The sequence below is a fragment of the Aythya fuligula genome, chromosome 2, assembly GCF_009819795.1.
Source record: "Aythya fuligula isolate bAytFul2 chromosome 2, bAytFul2.pri, whole genome shotgun sequence".
NCBI classification, from domain to species: Eukaryota; Metazoa; Chordata; class Aves; order Anseriformes; family Anatidae; genus Aythya; species Aythya fuligula.
In genome coordinates, this window is record NC_045560.1 from 158,177,436 (window position 1) to 158,193,386 (window position 15,951).

A 15,951-nucleotide genomic window follows, 5' to 3' on the forward strand; every position below is an offset into this window, starting at 1 on the left:
GTTGGTGCTCCTCAGCTGCTGCAGTGCAAGAGGCAAGCACAGGGCTTGCAGCTGGATTTCCCTGATGTCTTGATGGGTTTTGCTCCAAGCACAGACTTCTGGAGAGAAGCAAGATGAATGGAGGCATTTTCCACTGCTTCCTCAGCAGCTATTCAGATTGCTGCAGTGGCTCTTACAACTCCGTCCCCTCACATGGTTCCTGAGTGATTTTTTCCTCTAAAAGTTACTTAAAAAAAAAAAAGGAAAAGTCTGCTGGTCCCATGGAAACACCCACTTAGATCTTGCTCCTTTTTCTGCAACTGGAAATGAGCATTTTCCCCTCTACGGGCTTGCTAGATGGGACCTTTCCACCACAGTTAGTGGTGATTAATAACTTCGACAATTTTTAAAGCCAGAAAGCATTTGTAACAGAGTGGGCAGGAAAATACCTCTATGCAGTGGATCCAGGAACAAGGAACACTGGGTCCCTTGTGTTCACAGGTACAAATCTAACATAGCGGTCACAGCACATTTGGCAGCTCCTGTCCAGTTGGCAACCGGGTTAGCTTGGTCAGAAAAAGTAAGTAAATTCCCTCTCACTTCTGCCATCAGATTGTTTCAGATCCCTGTTTTAAGATTCACTTGTCTCTTCAAACCCTAGATAAGCACTTGCGGCTTGGAGAGGGAGTCCTGGTGATCAGGATTTCTTAAGCTGCCACATCTCAGCCATGTGGTAGAGCATTGCACGTGCCCTCCTACTGCAGATGTGACAAAAACATTGTTTTCCCTCCTGCATTTCTCCTTGTACTTGTCCCATCTCAGCTAACATGCAGCAGCAAGTGTAGGGGCTCCGTTTCACATATGGGCCCTTAGGAACCAACACAAATTGTTTTGGAGATGTGCAGGTAGGCTTTTTGCTTGAAGGCAAAGCACTTCATATCAAGCCTAATCCCTGTGGACAATTGAGCATTCACACACCCATTCCAGAGACCAAATTCCAGCTTGGACTCTGTGCACCAGCTCTCAGTGGAACTATGTCTTGGATAAGCTGCTAGAAAGCCTCTGGCCTCCAGTATCCCAATATTCAGACAGATCACTTCCAGTTTTAATGACTCCCAACTGAAACAATTTAAAACCAGAATAAGTGGCAGAAAGTGAACACATGGGATGCTCTGACTGCTTTGGACTACAGCAACCTGAACATCAGCCCTGAGATGCAATAAGTTTTTGCTGCCATTGCAACATCCTACACCTGATATTTACTGGCACTTAGGTTAATTGTTGCCAGGTACATGCAAATCTCACTTTTTTCCCCCCCTCCCTCAGAAAAGCAGCCAACTGAGCAATCAGCAGCATTTTATGGAGCTGGTCCCTTCCTTCTCTGTGTCCAGGGGAAGGAAGAAGCATCCCTCCCTCTCAAGGATGGAACTCCTCCTATAGCAACACAAAGCCTCTCCCTTTTGATTATGTCAGTGTAATTGCACAATTCTCTCACATCCTGAGGGCAAAATGCCACAAAAACACCCTCAGATTTTTCCTTTTCCTCCCACTGTATCCCCTGACCCAAGCCCAGGCCTTATACTGCAGCTGCCTGTTTCAGTGCTGTCATTGCCTCATATTTCCCCATCAGGCTAATTCAGAGTAGCTAAAAGCACAGCACATCTCCATTACAGCAAGGAGATGGGATTAGACTCTGTAATCTCATTTATTGGCACTGTTAAGGCTCTCAAATCTTCTTCCCATACTCTCAAGGAGGAGAAAAGAAGAGATCCAGTGCACTTGGCAGCTCTGGAGAGGAATTAAAAGTTCACAGCAAAGTTACTGCACTCAGAACGAGCGTCACAAGTCAGTTGTTTTAAACATCTGGTTTCTAGTTTTTATACAAAAAAACAATATGAAATACATAGATCAAACTTCCTTTAGGCAAGCACCCCACATCTGCAACAACTGCTGCAGCATGTAAAAAAGAAAGATATTAAACAGCACCAAATGAGCATGAGGTAACAGGAAAGGTGCTTTCTCAGAATTCAAAGTCCTCATCAGCCATGTCGATTGCCCAGGCAAACTTCTCCCTTTGTGTCTTGTTGTAGATCTTCTCAATGGGCACACCAAACTTCTTACACCTACGGAGAGCACAAGGCACTGAGGGGACATCCCAAGGGCTGCACAACCCATCCCACCTGGCTCCCACCACGGTAGTCCTCCCTCATCATCTGTGATAATTCCTTAGCTCCCCTAATTGCCCTTACACAGTTGATAAAGATGTACAAAGTGACTCTTTCTTGCCCTGAACCCTGCAAACAGTTATTTGCAGAAACGGAGGCCACAGCTTCGGACTTTGCTCCAACATCTCCAGAGTTTGGAGAGGTCTCTCTGGCCAGCTAGAGACAAGGTTTATTCCTTTACCAAAACGGCTCGGACACGTTTGTTCCCCAACAAGCAAATTTTCTGCACATCTCTCTATAGGAGCACACCCAAGACTTACCAGGCTATGCTAATCCTGGGGTCCAGGTAATTCAGCTTGGACGTGCCCAGAGCTATCTGCTTGTTCTCCTCCTTGTCTGTGGCCTGGACATTCAGCTTGGCCAGCTGCTCTTTTAGACGCTCCAACAGCTTCTTTTTCTTCCGTATATTGCTGAGGGCAGAACAAGAACAACACAGCAAGTTAAAGGGAAAAAAAGAAGCAACAGAGGCAAAACACAGCAGTTCTCCTGGCTTGAGGCTGCCTGGGAGCATGATAAGAAGCTAACGAGCTTCAGCTTGGAGCAGTCTCTAAATTCACTCTAAGTCCTGAGCCTGGAAATAGCTCCAGAATGGCAAAGCAGAAGATGCTATGTAGTACTAACCTATCAGGTGAGAGTACTTGAGGGGGAAAAAAAAAAAAATAAAAATCACATCTTAACTATTAGCACTAAAGTTGTACAAGTACAAAAGCCTGCAGCCAGCAGAGACCACCTCCTCAGATCCAGACTCTGTGAGCAGTGACCATTTCAGGCAGCCTGCTCTGCACATTAGCAGCACAAGCCAAAAGCAGGACAAGAAACCCCACAGTACAAAAAAAAAAAAAAAAAAAAAAAAGCTTTATTTCCCTTTCTCCAGCTGCCCTCTGTCACTGGGCAGGAAGTCACATTAGGGTTCTGGGAAGGGGAGAGATACATGACAAATCCTCCACCCAGAAGTCTCACAAGAAAACTTGCATTAGGGCCAGCTTCAACCCCAAGTCAGGCATCCTTTACGCCATGACATTTGTAGGACAACCCAGCAGCTTGGGCTGAAATCCAAGTATTTGGAGATATGAGCACAGAAACACCCCCTCAGGGAACTCTTTGTCCTGCTATTGCAGACAACCACAAGACCTCCATCCATCCACTCAACTCCCATAGGACAGGAGGCACCCAGTACCCAATTCAGTTCCCATGAGCTACATGTAGGGTGTTGGACCACACCGTTCCCACCCACAGGTCCCAGCCAGACCCCTCTGCAAACAGGAATTGTAAGGAAGAGTCACTCACGCCTCTGCTTTGGCATCTTTTGTCTCTTCAAACTCATCTTCAGCTTTTTTCAGCTCTTTTTCAGCTTCCTCCAGCTGTTGCTTCTTGGCATCAATCTGTGAAGGCAAACACAGAGTGAGCCCATGCTCCTGTCCTCCCCAGGGATTTCAGCTGCCTCTCCCTTACCATACCAAATTGCTCCTCAACTTCTCATCAGCCTTGATCTAAACCTCTAAATCCAATAACTGCCTGAGACACGTGTAGATGTAGAGCTCATGGACATGGTTTAACAGTGAACTTGGCAGTGCTAGGTTAAGGGTTGGACTTTCTGATCTTAGAGGTCTTTTCCAACACAAATGTTTGGAAAAACTCACAGCTTTTTCATGTTGTGCACTTGTCTGAGATTGACTGGCTCATAACAATATTAGACCCTACTGCAAAGTCCCAAGCCCAGTGGTAGAGCATGAACAAAAGATCTGAGGACAATTAAAAGTCGGTTTGTGGAATTGCCATAAGAGACCCATTAAATTTCAGCTGGTTCTCCTACAAACAACTGAATAGGAGAACTCATTTCCATAGTCCTGAGCTGTGGCATCACTAACAGCACCCAGCTTGGTTTGAAGACACTAAGCAGTGAAAAGAATTCAGTGCCACATGGGCTTCAACCAGCATTTGACCTTACTCCACCCCTGGGTTGCGGATGCACCCACACCACTTCTGGTACATTTCCTAGATACCACACTTGATCAGGGCAATCTCTTTAGGCATCAGGTTATTCACCCCCCTCCCTTTTCACATCCAAGAAAGAGCTTGGTGAGGTGGGAGCAGGGTGAGGGCTCTCAGTTTGGTCTTCCTCACCTTACTCTGGAGGTTTTGCATTGACTTCTCAAAGGTTTTTGGCGTGGACCTCTGATGGTTGCACAGGATGGCCACAGCTCGGTTAGCTCGGTTGTAGGAGAGCAGCTTTCCTGCAACACTGTCTTCAGCTGGAAATAAAGTGCAGGATCGTTATTTGTCTCCTCTCTGGGAGTTGGAGAAGACAGAGCAGACCAGAACAACAGCAAGATGTTTGCCTTTCCCATCCTTTCTCAGGAGAGAGCAGTGCTGGCTGTAGAAATTGGTAAAGGACACCTGGGAAGCACCAAATTTGAAAGTGCATCTCATCACTAGAAGGCAGGACAGAAATAATACAATAAACAATACAAAGAAGGGGAAAAATCTAATCCTGTCTTGGCTGTCAGACTACCATTGAGCAGGTAATTTGATTTCATCACTCGGCATAGCTCCTAACCTGTTGCATGCACCCATAAGCTATACACCACCCTACAACGTGGTGCATGACCAGCCAAGGAGGAGCAGGCAGTTATGGGGACAATGAGTGGACATCTGAGCCCACTGCCCCCATATGGCAGCTGGGGGCAACACAAATTCTTAAAAACTCACGGTTAGTGAGGGCCTTGAGCTGCTCCTGCAATGTGATGGAAGCGTTGTAGGTCCTGAACACTTTGGCAGTCAAGCCATTCATCAGATTTTGGAGGTGTTTGTTCAAGATGACCGTCTGGAGGAAGGAGGAGAGGACAAAGTGAAGAAAAAAAGGAGGAGAAGCAGCAGAAGCCAGGACAATAAATCACTTCTCAGACCATCATATTTTGCCTAAACAAACCCAGTAGGCGTTTAGAAAAAGTCTCAAAAAAAACCACACATCCTCTGTAACTTGCAGATCTACCTATTGGGTCAGGCTTCAACTATTGAAGATTAGGACAAACACTAAAATTCACAAAGAACTTCCCTCAAATTGAACAATTTCTGCCTATTTATGTCCAAGGGGACATATCTCACATCCAGTATCACATCTCACACGTATCACATCTGATATCTTTCTTCTACAGAGCACACAGGGCTGCAGTCAGAGCAGAAACTGAAGATGCTAAAATAACTCATTTGGGGTTTGGAGAAAGCCTTCCTTAGAAGCAAGATGGACAAGTGGGTTTGTGGGCAAGTGGCAGAAGGGGGGGGCACAGGGAGAAGCAGCCCATGTTTGATGCTGAAGAGGAGGTAGAAATTTTTCTAAGAGGGTTGCTGGGAGGAAAAGGCTGCAGCACATCTCTCCAGCACCCCTATGCTCCTGAAGTCTCTCTCCCTTTTTTGTTGAGCCTCTGCAAGGCATGGAAATGTCAGACAGCTGAGATTTGACACCTCCAGCAATGTCCTGGGCAACACGCATGTGGGCAGGTCTTCCCAGGCTAAAAAAAGCCCAGGCAGATAAGTTCCAGGAGGAAAGCAGCAGAAAAACACCTCCTTAGCAGGGATATGGGTTAGTCGTGGGCGCAGGCAGACAGACAAGCCTGCATTTGGGAAAGGAGAGATGTTGCCAATGCTAAAAGAAGTTGGGATGTTGCGACTTTTTTCCTATCGAGGGGGTTCAAGAGCAGAGAGGTGACAACTTACAGTGAGCCTATCAAAGAGGTCATCTCCTGGGTCCTTGTTCTTCATGAACAGCTGCAGGTTTTTGAACACCTAGAGAGGAAGAAGGGATGGTCCTGGTCAGAGACAGAGAGCATACTGCTCCCAGACACCTCCCTCATCTCCATCTGCCTCCTCATCCCCTCATCCAGATACACTGATTTATACTCATGGAGCACGCATCCTACCACAGCACCAACCTGCTCAACTTCAAGGACTTCCACTGAGACCTCAAACACTGGTGCCACAGACTGTTCTCCCCATCCCTGCTATCCCTGGCACTCCACTTTTCCCCACAAACAGCATTAACTTCATCTCACAGGCAAAACGAAAAGGAATGGGGACACTTTTAAGTCTTAATTCCCACTTAGTCACCTGAGGATGCTCCCTCCAGCAGGAGGCAGGACTTCTCTCACAGTTCATGGGCTAAAACATCCTTGAAATCCCTACCCCAAAGCTTCTACCCTCTTCTCCAGGCCATGGTCAACACATGGGTGTCTTCATCCCACAACACCCTTGCATCTCCTGCACGTGCTGTCACAGTGGGGTTGAAACACACGTTTCATATGCGGATTTGGGACCACCACCAAGTGAACCAAAACCCCCTTGCACCGCAATGGCCACGACACCGATCTCAGCCATGCTCACCGGCTTCTCCACCGACACTTTGTTGTAGTAGCGGATGGAGTCTTTCCCCAGGAAGTCAAACTCCACCACGTGCTCCTGCCCGTCCAGCTTGGGGTGCAGTTTGATGTGCTCCACGCGCAGGGAGCAGCAGCCAACTGTGTCCGCGGTCTCCCCTTCCTCTTTCTCATTGCCAGCTCGCAGGGCCAGCTGGAAGGAGCCACAGGAGACCGTGAGTCACCTCCAACCCACCACAACTCCACCACAAGAGGGCATGGACATCAGGAAGAAAGAAACTAAATAATTTTAAAAAACCCTCACCCTGGGGGGCCAGGGTAAGGCCACAGGTACCTTATCAATGAAGTAGAGAGCAACTGCTCTTTGCCGTTTCTTCATCTCCTTGGACTTCCAGTCGGCCTGGTACTGAGCACGGATTTTGTGGACAACGTCCTTTAGCTTCCTGGCTACCTCGTACTTCTGCCAGTCCTTTTCCCCCTGGAAAAAGAGACCAAGGTATTTCCACTCAGTGCCCTGTCTTATTTCCATCTCCACCAGCCAGCCCCTGTTTTGGAAAACACAACCTCCAGGGTCTAAGTATCACTCAAAACCCAGTGCTTTCTCAAAAAAATAAATCCAGGAAATGAAAAATTAAAGCAGAAACAGCTCAGCTGGGGTTTCTGTGCCCTCTGCTGGCTGCACTGGGTTCAGGATCCTCACAAAATTGGAGCTGCTCATAGTCTGCATGAGCCTTCCACCAGCTTGTGGACAGCACAGGGTAAACTAGGAGCCAACTGGTCCAGCACTGCACAGCCACGGCCACTGATACTCACACACCACCAGCGTGGACTGGCACGATGTGCTTGCTTGGCTTGTGGTTTCCTTATTTTTCATTTAGCTTTGAGGACTGGAAATAGCTTTAAGTCACCTTTCCATATAATAGCTTTAAGTCACCTTTCTCTCCCCGCTGTGTTCACTCCCTCCCTCCCACAGGGCTGCAGATGGTGATCCCACCTCCTCCTGTCCTCCCGTTTGCTGGCACAAATGGACCAGACCCCATTGGATCTCATACCCTGTGGATCCCCTCTGCCCCTGCCCTGCTTTCAACAGCCTCCCTAAGATGAAAACAAGCAGCATGGCACTGGGACAGTTCTGCCAGCAATCCGTCCCTAAAAACAGGCTCAATGCTTAAAGAATTTACCCTTTTTTCACCCCCAACCACAACCAAGGGCATCCCATTTAATCTAGTTTAATTAATCTATCTTATCTCCTTTTTCTTGGAAAGGAAAGTATGTTTTTGTTGACGTGCCACATCTTTTTCCCTAAACCTTTCCACCTGGCAAAAGGCCAGTGGCCCGCAAGGCAACAAGCCCTGCACAAAAAGCAGCACCTCACTGACCTTCAGCTTGGAGCTGGGGTTCAGCATGATGTACTTCAGGGAGTTCTGGATGTTTTCGGTCCACGAGGCCAGCCAGGTGACCGTGTTGTCAAAGCGCACCTCCTTCCATTTGTGGCCCGCAGGAGGTTCGGGGATCTTGGAGTCCCTGGGGACAGAGCAAGAACACAGCCCTCATACCAAAGAGGCCACAAAAGGAGAAGAAATGGGTCAGCATCTCAACCATTTCTTCACAGCAAGCAAAGGATGGTCAAGAAGCTGCAGCACTCCTTACTGAAAGCACAAAGCCTGCCCCAAATTGCTCGATTACATGATCAGTCTGTACCCTTTGGATGTTGAGGACAAGAGGAGAACTTGTTGGGCTGGTGGGGACTGATTTGAAGCAAGGCCATGAGGTCTTCCTGCGGGTGCATTAAGGCCAACCCAAGCAACATCATTTATAGCAAATACACTCTTAACTTATTGCTACTCTTCCTCCCTCCAGTGAGGATGATGTCGATGCTTCCAGCCAGCAAAAAAAACTGTGAAGTGAGGCAGAATGACACCTTTTTTTGAAAAGAAGCACAGCAGAAACAATACCCAGCTGTCCCAGCTTCAAAGAGACAATAGGAGCACTGCTGGACCCGCAGCTGATATCCTGCTAAAGGTGCTAGCACCAACAAGAGGCAGGACTGCTGACCAGCTTCCCCAGCCACGTACAGACTAGGTCAGACCTCACTGCAAAGCAGAGGTCTGGAGGTCCCAGGAGGTTATAGGACAGCTCCAGATGCAGCAGAGAGCAAAATCCTGTGGCAGCTCCACGTAGAGGAGATGTGCTGCTTATCCCAGCCCCAAAAGCAGCCCCACAACCTCAGCTCTTCTCTCGGCAACTCACTTGCTGCAGTTGATTATCACATCCTCTGGCATGATCCTCTTCTTGAGCATGCCCATTTTGGGGTGGTCACCGCGGCCACGGAAAAGCCCCGGAGGCTCAGTTTTAAAGTTGCCTATCTTCTCCCGGTGCCCATCGAGAATGCAGTACCCGTACTCTTCCTGGATCTTGTCTGCTGCCTCCTTCAGTTTCTGAAATGAGCACCACGCCACCATCACCCTACAAGACATAGCTGAAACCCCATGACTTGTGCTTGCCCACCATCCTCTCCCTGGAGAGATCAAGGCAGGAAAGACAAAGCTCAAAGGACTGGAAAAAAGAGTCGAGCACAACACACAGATCACCTCCACCTGCTTTGCAAACCCTCATCAGGATGCTGTCCCAGCATGAGATGCTGATGAAACAAAGCTTGGGTTTCATTAGTGCCATATAGCAAGGGTCCACCACCTCCTGGATAAGACAGGACCCCAAACCATGGCCTGAGGATGACTGGGACTTCTCAAAGCCAGGAGGCACGCACCACCTGCAGAAAAGCTCAATGTAGAAGGGTGTGATGGCCCTGGAGAGATGGAACCAGTCAAATACCTAAGAGGTCCCAGGTGAGGACATCACCCACCAAAAAAAGAGAGCCCAGCAGGAGATAGGACACCTCAAGCTGGTCCCCAAGCATATCAGCCAGCCCCAGATATCATGGGAAACAGTCCTCACCTGCTTCTCCTCTTTGGGGAGCGCTTTCCGTGCCTCATTTTTGTCTACAAAGTACTTGTGGATCTCCCTGAAGTCACACTTGTCCAGGTGCTTGATTATCTTCTGCTCCTGAGGGGTCATCTCCTGAGGGAGAGATGACAGGGACTGGGTAAAGACAATTTGGGTAAAGACAGTTGGCAAAAAGAGCTCTGCACAGTGCTGCTGGCTACATCTCACCCCAGAGAAAAGGAAATACAGAGCTGCACACCAGTTCTTCAGAAAAATCATAGGGAAACAGCCACATCAGCAACATCCACCCAAGGGAAGATAAAGCTGCCCCAACAGGAGGCCAGGCTGCTCTGGACACCTGAGCTGGGAAGCAAAATACAACCAGCTTTGGGGTGGAGCAGCCTCAAACCTCTGCTGCAGGAATAAATGGTCCCAAAAGGGGACTGCACGCAGACGTCAGGGTCTGAAAAAGGGGCACTGAAGGGTGAGGTAAGCACTAGGAGGGGTCTTGATTGTGCAGGGGGACTGAGCCATGGTGCTGTAGGTTCTTGATGTTAATCCTACAGAGGAAGGCACACCCTAAATAGCTTGCAAAGCTGTTTGGTAGACCCCATGCCTACTCTGTTAGACAGCATCACTTAAACTCAAAAGGAGCTCAAGTGCCAACAAGAAGTGCTCAAGGATTGCTGTAGACAGCAAGCCCTGGCCCAAACCCATAGGGAGCACAGAAATAAAGAGCTAAACCCCAAAAAACCATCCCCTTCCTCCCATGCTATGCCTGCAGATAACAGTTTTAACGCTGGGGGGTTTAATGCAGAGGACGGGCAGCAAGGAAGCCCCCCTGCAGGGAAGGTACCTTCCTCCAGTCATTAAAAAAGTTGTTCTGGAAGATCTCCTTGGTGGTGTACTCGTGATCAAGCATTTTGGCATAGAAGGTAGCAATCTCCTCCGTGGCCAGGCTCAGCTTCAGGGGTTTGCCTGGGAAGAGAGAGGAGCATGAGCATCAGTTTTGGGGACAGTCCCACTCTTCAGCCCCAGGAGATCACCTGGTCAGTCCTCAATGCTCAGCATGGTGCCAAAAAGGCTGAGAATGGACATTGGCACCCCCATACACCAAGCAGCCTTGCTTGTGGATCAATCCCCAGAGCTCTCAGCACAGCAGGACACTGCCACGACTAATTTGCAATCACATTTCATCATTTTGTTCTCTGTAAGAGCCCGGTTTACACCGAGGTCGCTGAGCCATGAGGCTTTCAGCAGCTGTCCTGCAACATTAAGTCCCAAATTCTTGGCTTAACGAGGCAACACAAAGGTTTGTTTTCCAGCCGTGATCCCTTCCAGGACCACGCTGAACAGCCAGGATCCCTCTCATAGCTTCATCTCAAATCATCTCCTATGCAGATGGAGAAATCATAAGAAGCTCAAAGAAAACATGCATGAAACAAATACAGGTGCAAGATTCACTGGATGACCACAGGAGGGTTTTGGATCATTTTTTGGAGGTGGCAAAGCCACCACCAGCCTCTCCCAAGCTCCCTGGCTGTAGCAACAAAACCCAAAGAAGCCAGGGAACATTCTGGTTCTTCCTGGGAAGCACACTCTTTAAAATAGCTTTTCTAGGCAAGCCACAGGAAAAAAAAAAAAATGCCCTTCAGAGCTCCAGGGATGGTTCGATGGTTCCTGCCTACACCAGGTGCTGATTTTGGTGTTTTGACCTCCACCTGCACTGCAGAGCATGGTGAGTCACAGCCTCACAGCAGCCTACGTGCAGCAGCTCCCTTCCTACTCAGGGCTGCTGCCTGGGCACAAAAACATGGGTTTTCACCCAGGAACGGTGAAACCTTACAGCAACCGAGCCAACTGCTCTCCAGATGCCAAACCAAAGCCACCAGCCTGGATGCACACAATACGGATGGATCTGCAACGGAGCAGAAACCACAGCGGAGGTCCAAACCCTACACGAACTACATGCATACGACAAGATTTCTCCTTACTGAGCCAAAAAAAACAGAAGTCTCCAACAGCCCCATCGATATCCCAGCAGTGCCCTCTGCTGACAGTGTTGCCACACACCTCATTTTCCCAAATTGGCCTCTTTTCCCCCCCCCATACTCAAAAAATAAAAATAGGAAGCCCCAGAGAAAGCTTGAGGAGGACCAAGAAGGGACTGTGGTCCCTTCCTCTCTCCAGCATCCCTTGGATGATTCCCATCATGGTCCTTCTTGCCTCCTTTCCCCACTCCAGAGGGAACAGTTCAGGGCTGGAGACAAGAGTGTGGAAGAAAAGAGCCCAACAACCACAGTGAGAAACCCAGGAAGGCCAGCAGAAGCCTGGATCCATCCCTCCAACCTCTCAGCCCCTCATTGATGCACTGGGTTGCAGCAAGATGAAACGTGGTGGCTCTGGGGACAACACAGGGAGTCGTGACCAGGAGGTCAGAGCAGCCTGGCCAGATCCTGCAGTGTCCTGGAGGACAAGTGACATGTCACTGAGACCATGGGACAGAGAAGCTGCAGCTCTCAAAAGCAAAAACACTTTTCCCCCCAGTGTGCAGAGAAATAGAGCATGAGCTGACTTAAAGCTCAAACCCAGAAAGTATGTTAATCAGGAAAAAAAATGCTATGCATAGGCTGGGAGGGAAAAAAATATATATATATATTCAGAAAATGTACACAAGGTCTTCAAGAGATGGCATCAAGATGCATCGCTTCCCCTCAAGAAGCTCAGGGACCATGACTGCACACCCCGCACCAGAGAAAGCGGTGAGCAGAGAAGCAAGCCTCAGACACGACTGAGGATATTGCAATATTTTCAGCATTTAATAATTCATGCCCAGCATTATGCCCCTCTTTATATAAGAGGAGATAATCATCTCCTTGGCTGTGCAGAGAACAACACACACCACCTCCCAAGGTGGGCTTACCATCGTAATAAAACTGCACATCATCAGGCAGCGGCTCATAAAGGGGAGCAAAATAGGGTCCTCGGTGCTCCAGCTGTGTCCACTTCACCCCGTCGGCTGTCTTCTCCTCTTCCCACCTGGGACAGAAGCACACAGACCCATGAGAGGCATGCAGAGCCATGAGAGCATCTCTGCTTCAGGGTTTGAGACCTTCTCCTGAGCATTGCTACAAAATTCAAGCGAAATTCCATCACTCCTGATGCTGCCTCAGTTTCCCCACTCTTTCAGACATGGAAAATAATGACCTAAACGAGGGAAAAGCATCCTGAGGAGGGAAGGGATGTGCTCAGTGGGACGTGGAGGGACTCAGGGGGAGAGCAAAGGGATGGAGCCATCAGGCAAACCCATGGGACAGCCACCAAAATCCCACCCTTGGGCCACAAAGGCTGCTCAGGTTGTATTAAAGAGGCTGCAAGGGTTAACACGCACCCCAGCCCTCCACTGCCTCCTTTAATAGGCACCAAAAAAAAAAAAAAAAAAAAGGGCTCATGGGCATCCACCACCCTGTCCTGCAATCTTAATGCAAATCAGACCTTAAAACACCTCCCTCCACCCCCCCACAGAGCAAGGAGGATTTTAAAGGCACCATAAACCTCCGCTGCAAAATAAGGATTTAAAATATAAAGTAGAAAAAAAAAAGACACACACCCTGAAGAGCATTTTAAAAAATAAACACTTTAAACGTGAAATTAAAAGAGAGAACTAAGGTGTATGGCAGAGGAAGAAGCCTGCCCGAGGAGCATTTGGGGACAAGCAGGGGATCCGCACCCCAGGGCTCAGCACCAGCTGGGTGGGCAGCAGCAGGACCCAGCCCGTTAACCCCAGCATCTCCAGGAAAATTAGGATTGCAGGAGAAACAGCAAGATTTTACCCCCAGGGGAAAAAAATAACTAAAAGCGTGTTTCTCATTCAGCAGTGCCCCGGAAGTATTTCAGAGCTGTCTCCTCCCCGCTGGAGGAGATTGCATCAAAAGCCGGATAGATTGCATCAAGTGGGGCATTACACTAGGAAAAAATATATTAAAAAAGATATTTAGGAAAATATAAGTATATATTATAAAATGCAACAGGCTGCAGAAAACGTAGCTGGGAGCACCTCTGAAAAGCAGGCATCTACAAGGGTGATTTGTGATTTAAGGAGCACTGGTAAGGTCTCCGTCTCTCTTCCCCAAATTCATGCAATCCTCCACCCCGGGACCACCTGCACTTACCTGCTGCAGCCCCCCGAGCCTGCACGGAGGCCTGTGGGGATCATCCGGGGGCGAGGGACCCCCCGACCCAGCAGCGAGGTGGTGAGACGCCAGTACATGCCACCCTGTGCCCCCGGAGCTGGTCACCCCCCCCTGCATCCCACCCCAGCACCCCGCTACCTGCCAGGGCAGGGTGGCATTGCCCGAAGCATCGCCAGGAAAAGCCACCAGCACCAAAAGGTCCAGGTTGTGGCTCTCCCCACGTGTCAGGGCTGTGTAGCCTTATGGGAAGTGTAGTCCTGTGTGTGTTTCGGGGCAATTCTGCTGCAAATTACGTTTACCTAGCAGCACTGCTTAAAGAAAAAATACAACAACAAAAAGTCATCTATTTTCAAAGCACCCCATGCCTCAAAAAAGCTGTCCCAAAGGTCCAGGATGTGGATGCTGCCCATAAGCATCCCAATATGGGATAATTGGGATAATGCCCAGCAGCCCTCTTCTGCCCAGGCTCTGGGGTTTGTGAGGGTCTGCAAAACATCCAGCCCCCCTAAATGCTCCTTCCCTGCCTCAGGTATTGGGGTGCTTGGGGACAGAATGACACCAAGTGGCTAAAGCCACTGCTCTCCACCTTGAAAAAATTAGAGCAGATGTTGTCCCTCTATCAGCCCCATCCACGTGCTCTTTTCTGATGCTCTCCTAAGCAAAAATCTTGACTCGAACATCCAAAAAACACTGCAAAGAGAAAAAACTGCAGCCCCGTTATGACCTCCTCTACATGGCTCCCTCTGATATGGAAGTGGATTTGTGGGTTTTCTCCTTCCACCAGCCGTGAGCACATCCCTTGCCTGGCTGGACACCAGCCAAGCCAGTTGAGGAGAAATATATAATCTTATAACAGCATATCTCATAAAAATACCATATAAATACTATTTTGTAGTTGGGACCTCCCATCCTCTCTTACCCTGTTCCCTCCTGCCAAGAGTGCTTAGCTACATTCAGGGCTTCGGAAAATACAGCCAAGCAGTTAAAGATATTAATAAAAACTGAATTTTTACAGTTTTACTCTCAGAAATAAGATGAAAAACCCCAGTTACATTCAAGTTAAACCTGCCCAGAGGCCAAACACATGCAAGACATTTACCATTTCCACTTCTTTTCTGCCTCTTCTTTTTCTTTCTCCTCCTTTTTAGCCTTTTTGTTGTTCTTCTCCTCTCCTTCCTCCTTAGATTTTCTTTTCCGGGTTTTCTCTGGGATCTCCTCGTTTTCGCTCTTCTCTTTACTTTTCTTCCCCTTCTCCTTTTTCTCTTTTGGCTTTTTCTCCTTGTTTTTCTGCTTTTTCCCTTTCTCTGGCCCATCTCCCTTCCCCATCTCATCTTCTTCCTGTCCCCATCTCTCATCCCCTTGCTCATCCACCTCCTCCTTTACTCCTTTCCCATCTTCACTTTCCTTTCCCACCACATCCCTCCCCTCCATCCCTCCTGGTCCATCTCCCCCCCCTAATTCCTCATTTGCCCTCTCCAGCTCTTGCTCCTCTTCCAGCATTTTTTCCTTCTTTATTTTCTTCTTCCCCATTTTCTCCTCCCCCTCTATTTTCACCTTCTTGCGTTTCTCTGCTTTCCTCTTCTCCTGCTTTTCCTTCTCATTACCCCTTTCCTGGACACAACTGCTGCTCCCTTGCTTGGCTCTGTCCTGCCCCACTCCCCAGTTCCCATCCCCATCAGCACCATCCTCATCCTCGATGCCTTCCATCACACCCCCAAGATCTTCCTCAAACTCATCCTTCTTGCTCCCTCCCTTTTTCAGCAACCCCTTCTCCCTCTGCTTCCTTTGCTCTTGCTTCTTCTCTTTTTTCCTCTTTGGGTCTTGGGAATCCCCTTTCTGCTGTGGGACAGAGGAGTCCAGCTCCTTCTCCATCCCCACCCTCATAGCAGTGACCCCAAGAGACAACCCTGAACCCCCAGGCTCTCCAGAGAGGGATGCAGCCATGCCAGGAACACCACCACTTGATTTCAGGACCTGTAGGAAGCAATAAGAAGGGAAAAAATGGTTGATATTAGGAAAGGAGAGCAATTATCCTGAAGTCCAGACACACAGAAGAGATGCTAAGGGACGCATCCCATTGAAGATTGGGTCTTGGCAGCCACCTGTACCCCCTAGGCTTCCTACCCCAACTCCATCCTTGGTCTCTGAGAGCTGCTGTCCCACTGCAGGTCCCTTTCTCCAGGATTTGGGCTGTGACCTGTAACAAATGCAGACAATTCTCATCACAGAATGACCAAGGTT

General features: G+C 48.8%; 1 protein-coding gene across 2 annotated transcripts; it reads right to left on the reverse strand.

Moving 5' to 3' along the window:
- Positions 1 to 1,813: 1,813 nt before the first annotated feature.
- TOP1MT (DNA topoisomerase I mitochondrial) lies at positions 1,814 to 13,915 on the reverse strand. 2 transcript variants are annotated; one of them, XM_032182823.1, is made up of 14 exons: positions 13,849 to 13,915; positions 12,441 to 12,556; positions 10,374 to 10,495; positions 9,530 to 9,652; positions 8,825 to 9,012; positions 7,954 to 8,098; positions 6,909 to 7,052; positions 6,582 to 6,767; positions 5,919 to 5,987; positions 4,914 to 5,028; positions 4,329 to 4,456; positions 3,492 to 3,586; positions 2,465 to 2,614; positions 1,814 to 2,102 (listed from the first exon to the last, which is right to left on the reverse strand). In XM_032182823.1, the coding sequence occupies exons 1-14, from the start codon at positions 13,878 to 13,880 to the stop codon at positions 2,000 to 2,002; spliced, it is 1,716 nt and encodes a 571-aa protein (XP_032038714.1). In that variant the 5' UTR covers positions 13,881 to 13,915; the 3' UTR covers positions 1,814 to 1,999. The 2 variants fall into 2 exon arrangements, with proteins under 2 accessions (XP_032038714.1, XP_032038712.1); XM_032182821.1 differs by lacking the exon at positions 13,849 to 13,915 and adding an exon at positions 13,690 to 13,790.
- Positions 13,916 to 15,951: the final 2,036 nt, after the last annotated feature.

What these genes read in the sequence shown, in the direction of transcription:
- TOP1MT (XM_032182821.1), bottom strand. Translation starts at nt 13,787, where the DNA reads ATGTACTGGCGTCTCACCACCTCGCTGCTGGGTCGGGGGGTCCCTCGC. An exon ending in TCCCCAAAGAGGAGAAGCAG is followed by an intron (nt 9,013 to 9,529) that starts GTGAGGACTGTT and finishes TGCTCATTTCAG; the next exon opens with AAACTGAAGGAGGCAGCAGA. An exon ending in CCCAGGATTAGCATAGCCTG is followed by an intron (nt 2,103 to 2,464) that starts GTAAGTCTTGGG and finishes TGCTCTCCGTAG; the next exon opens with GTGTAAGAAGTTTGGTGTGC.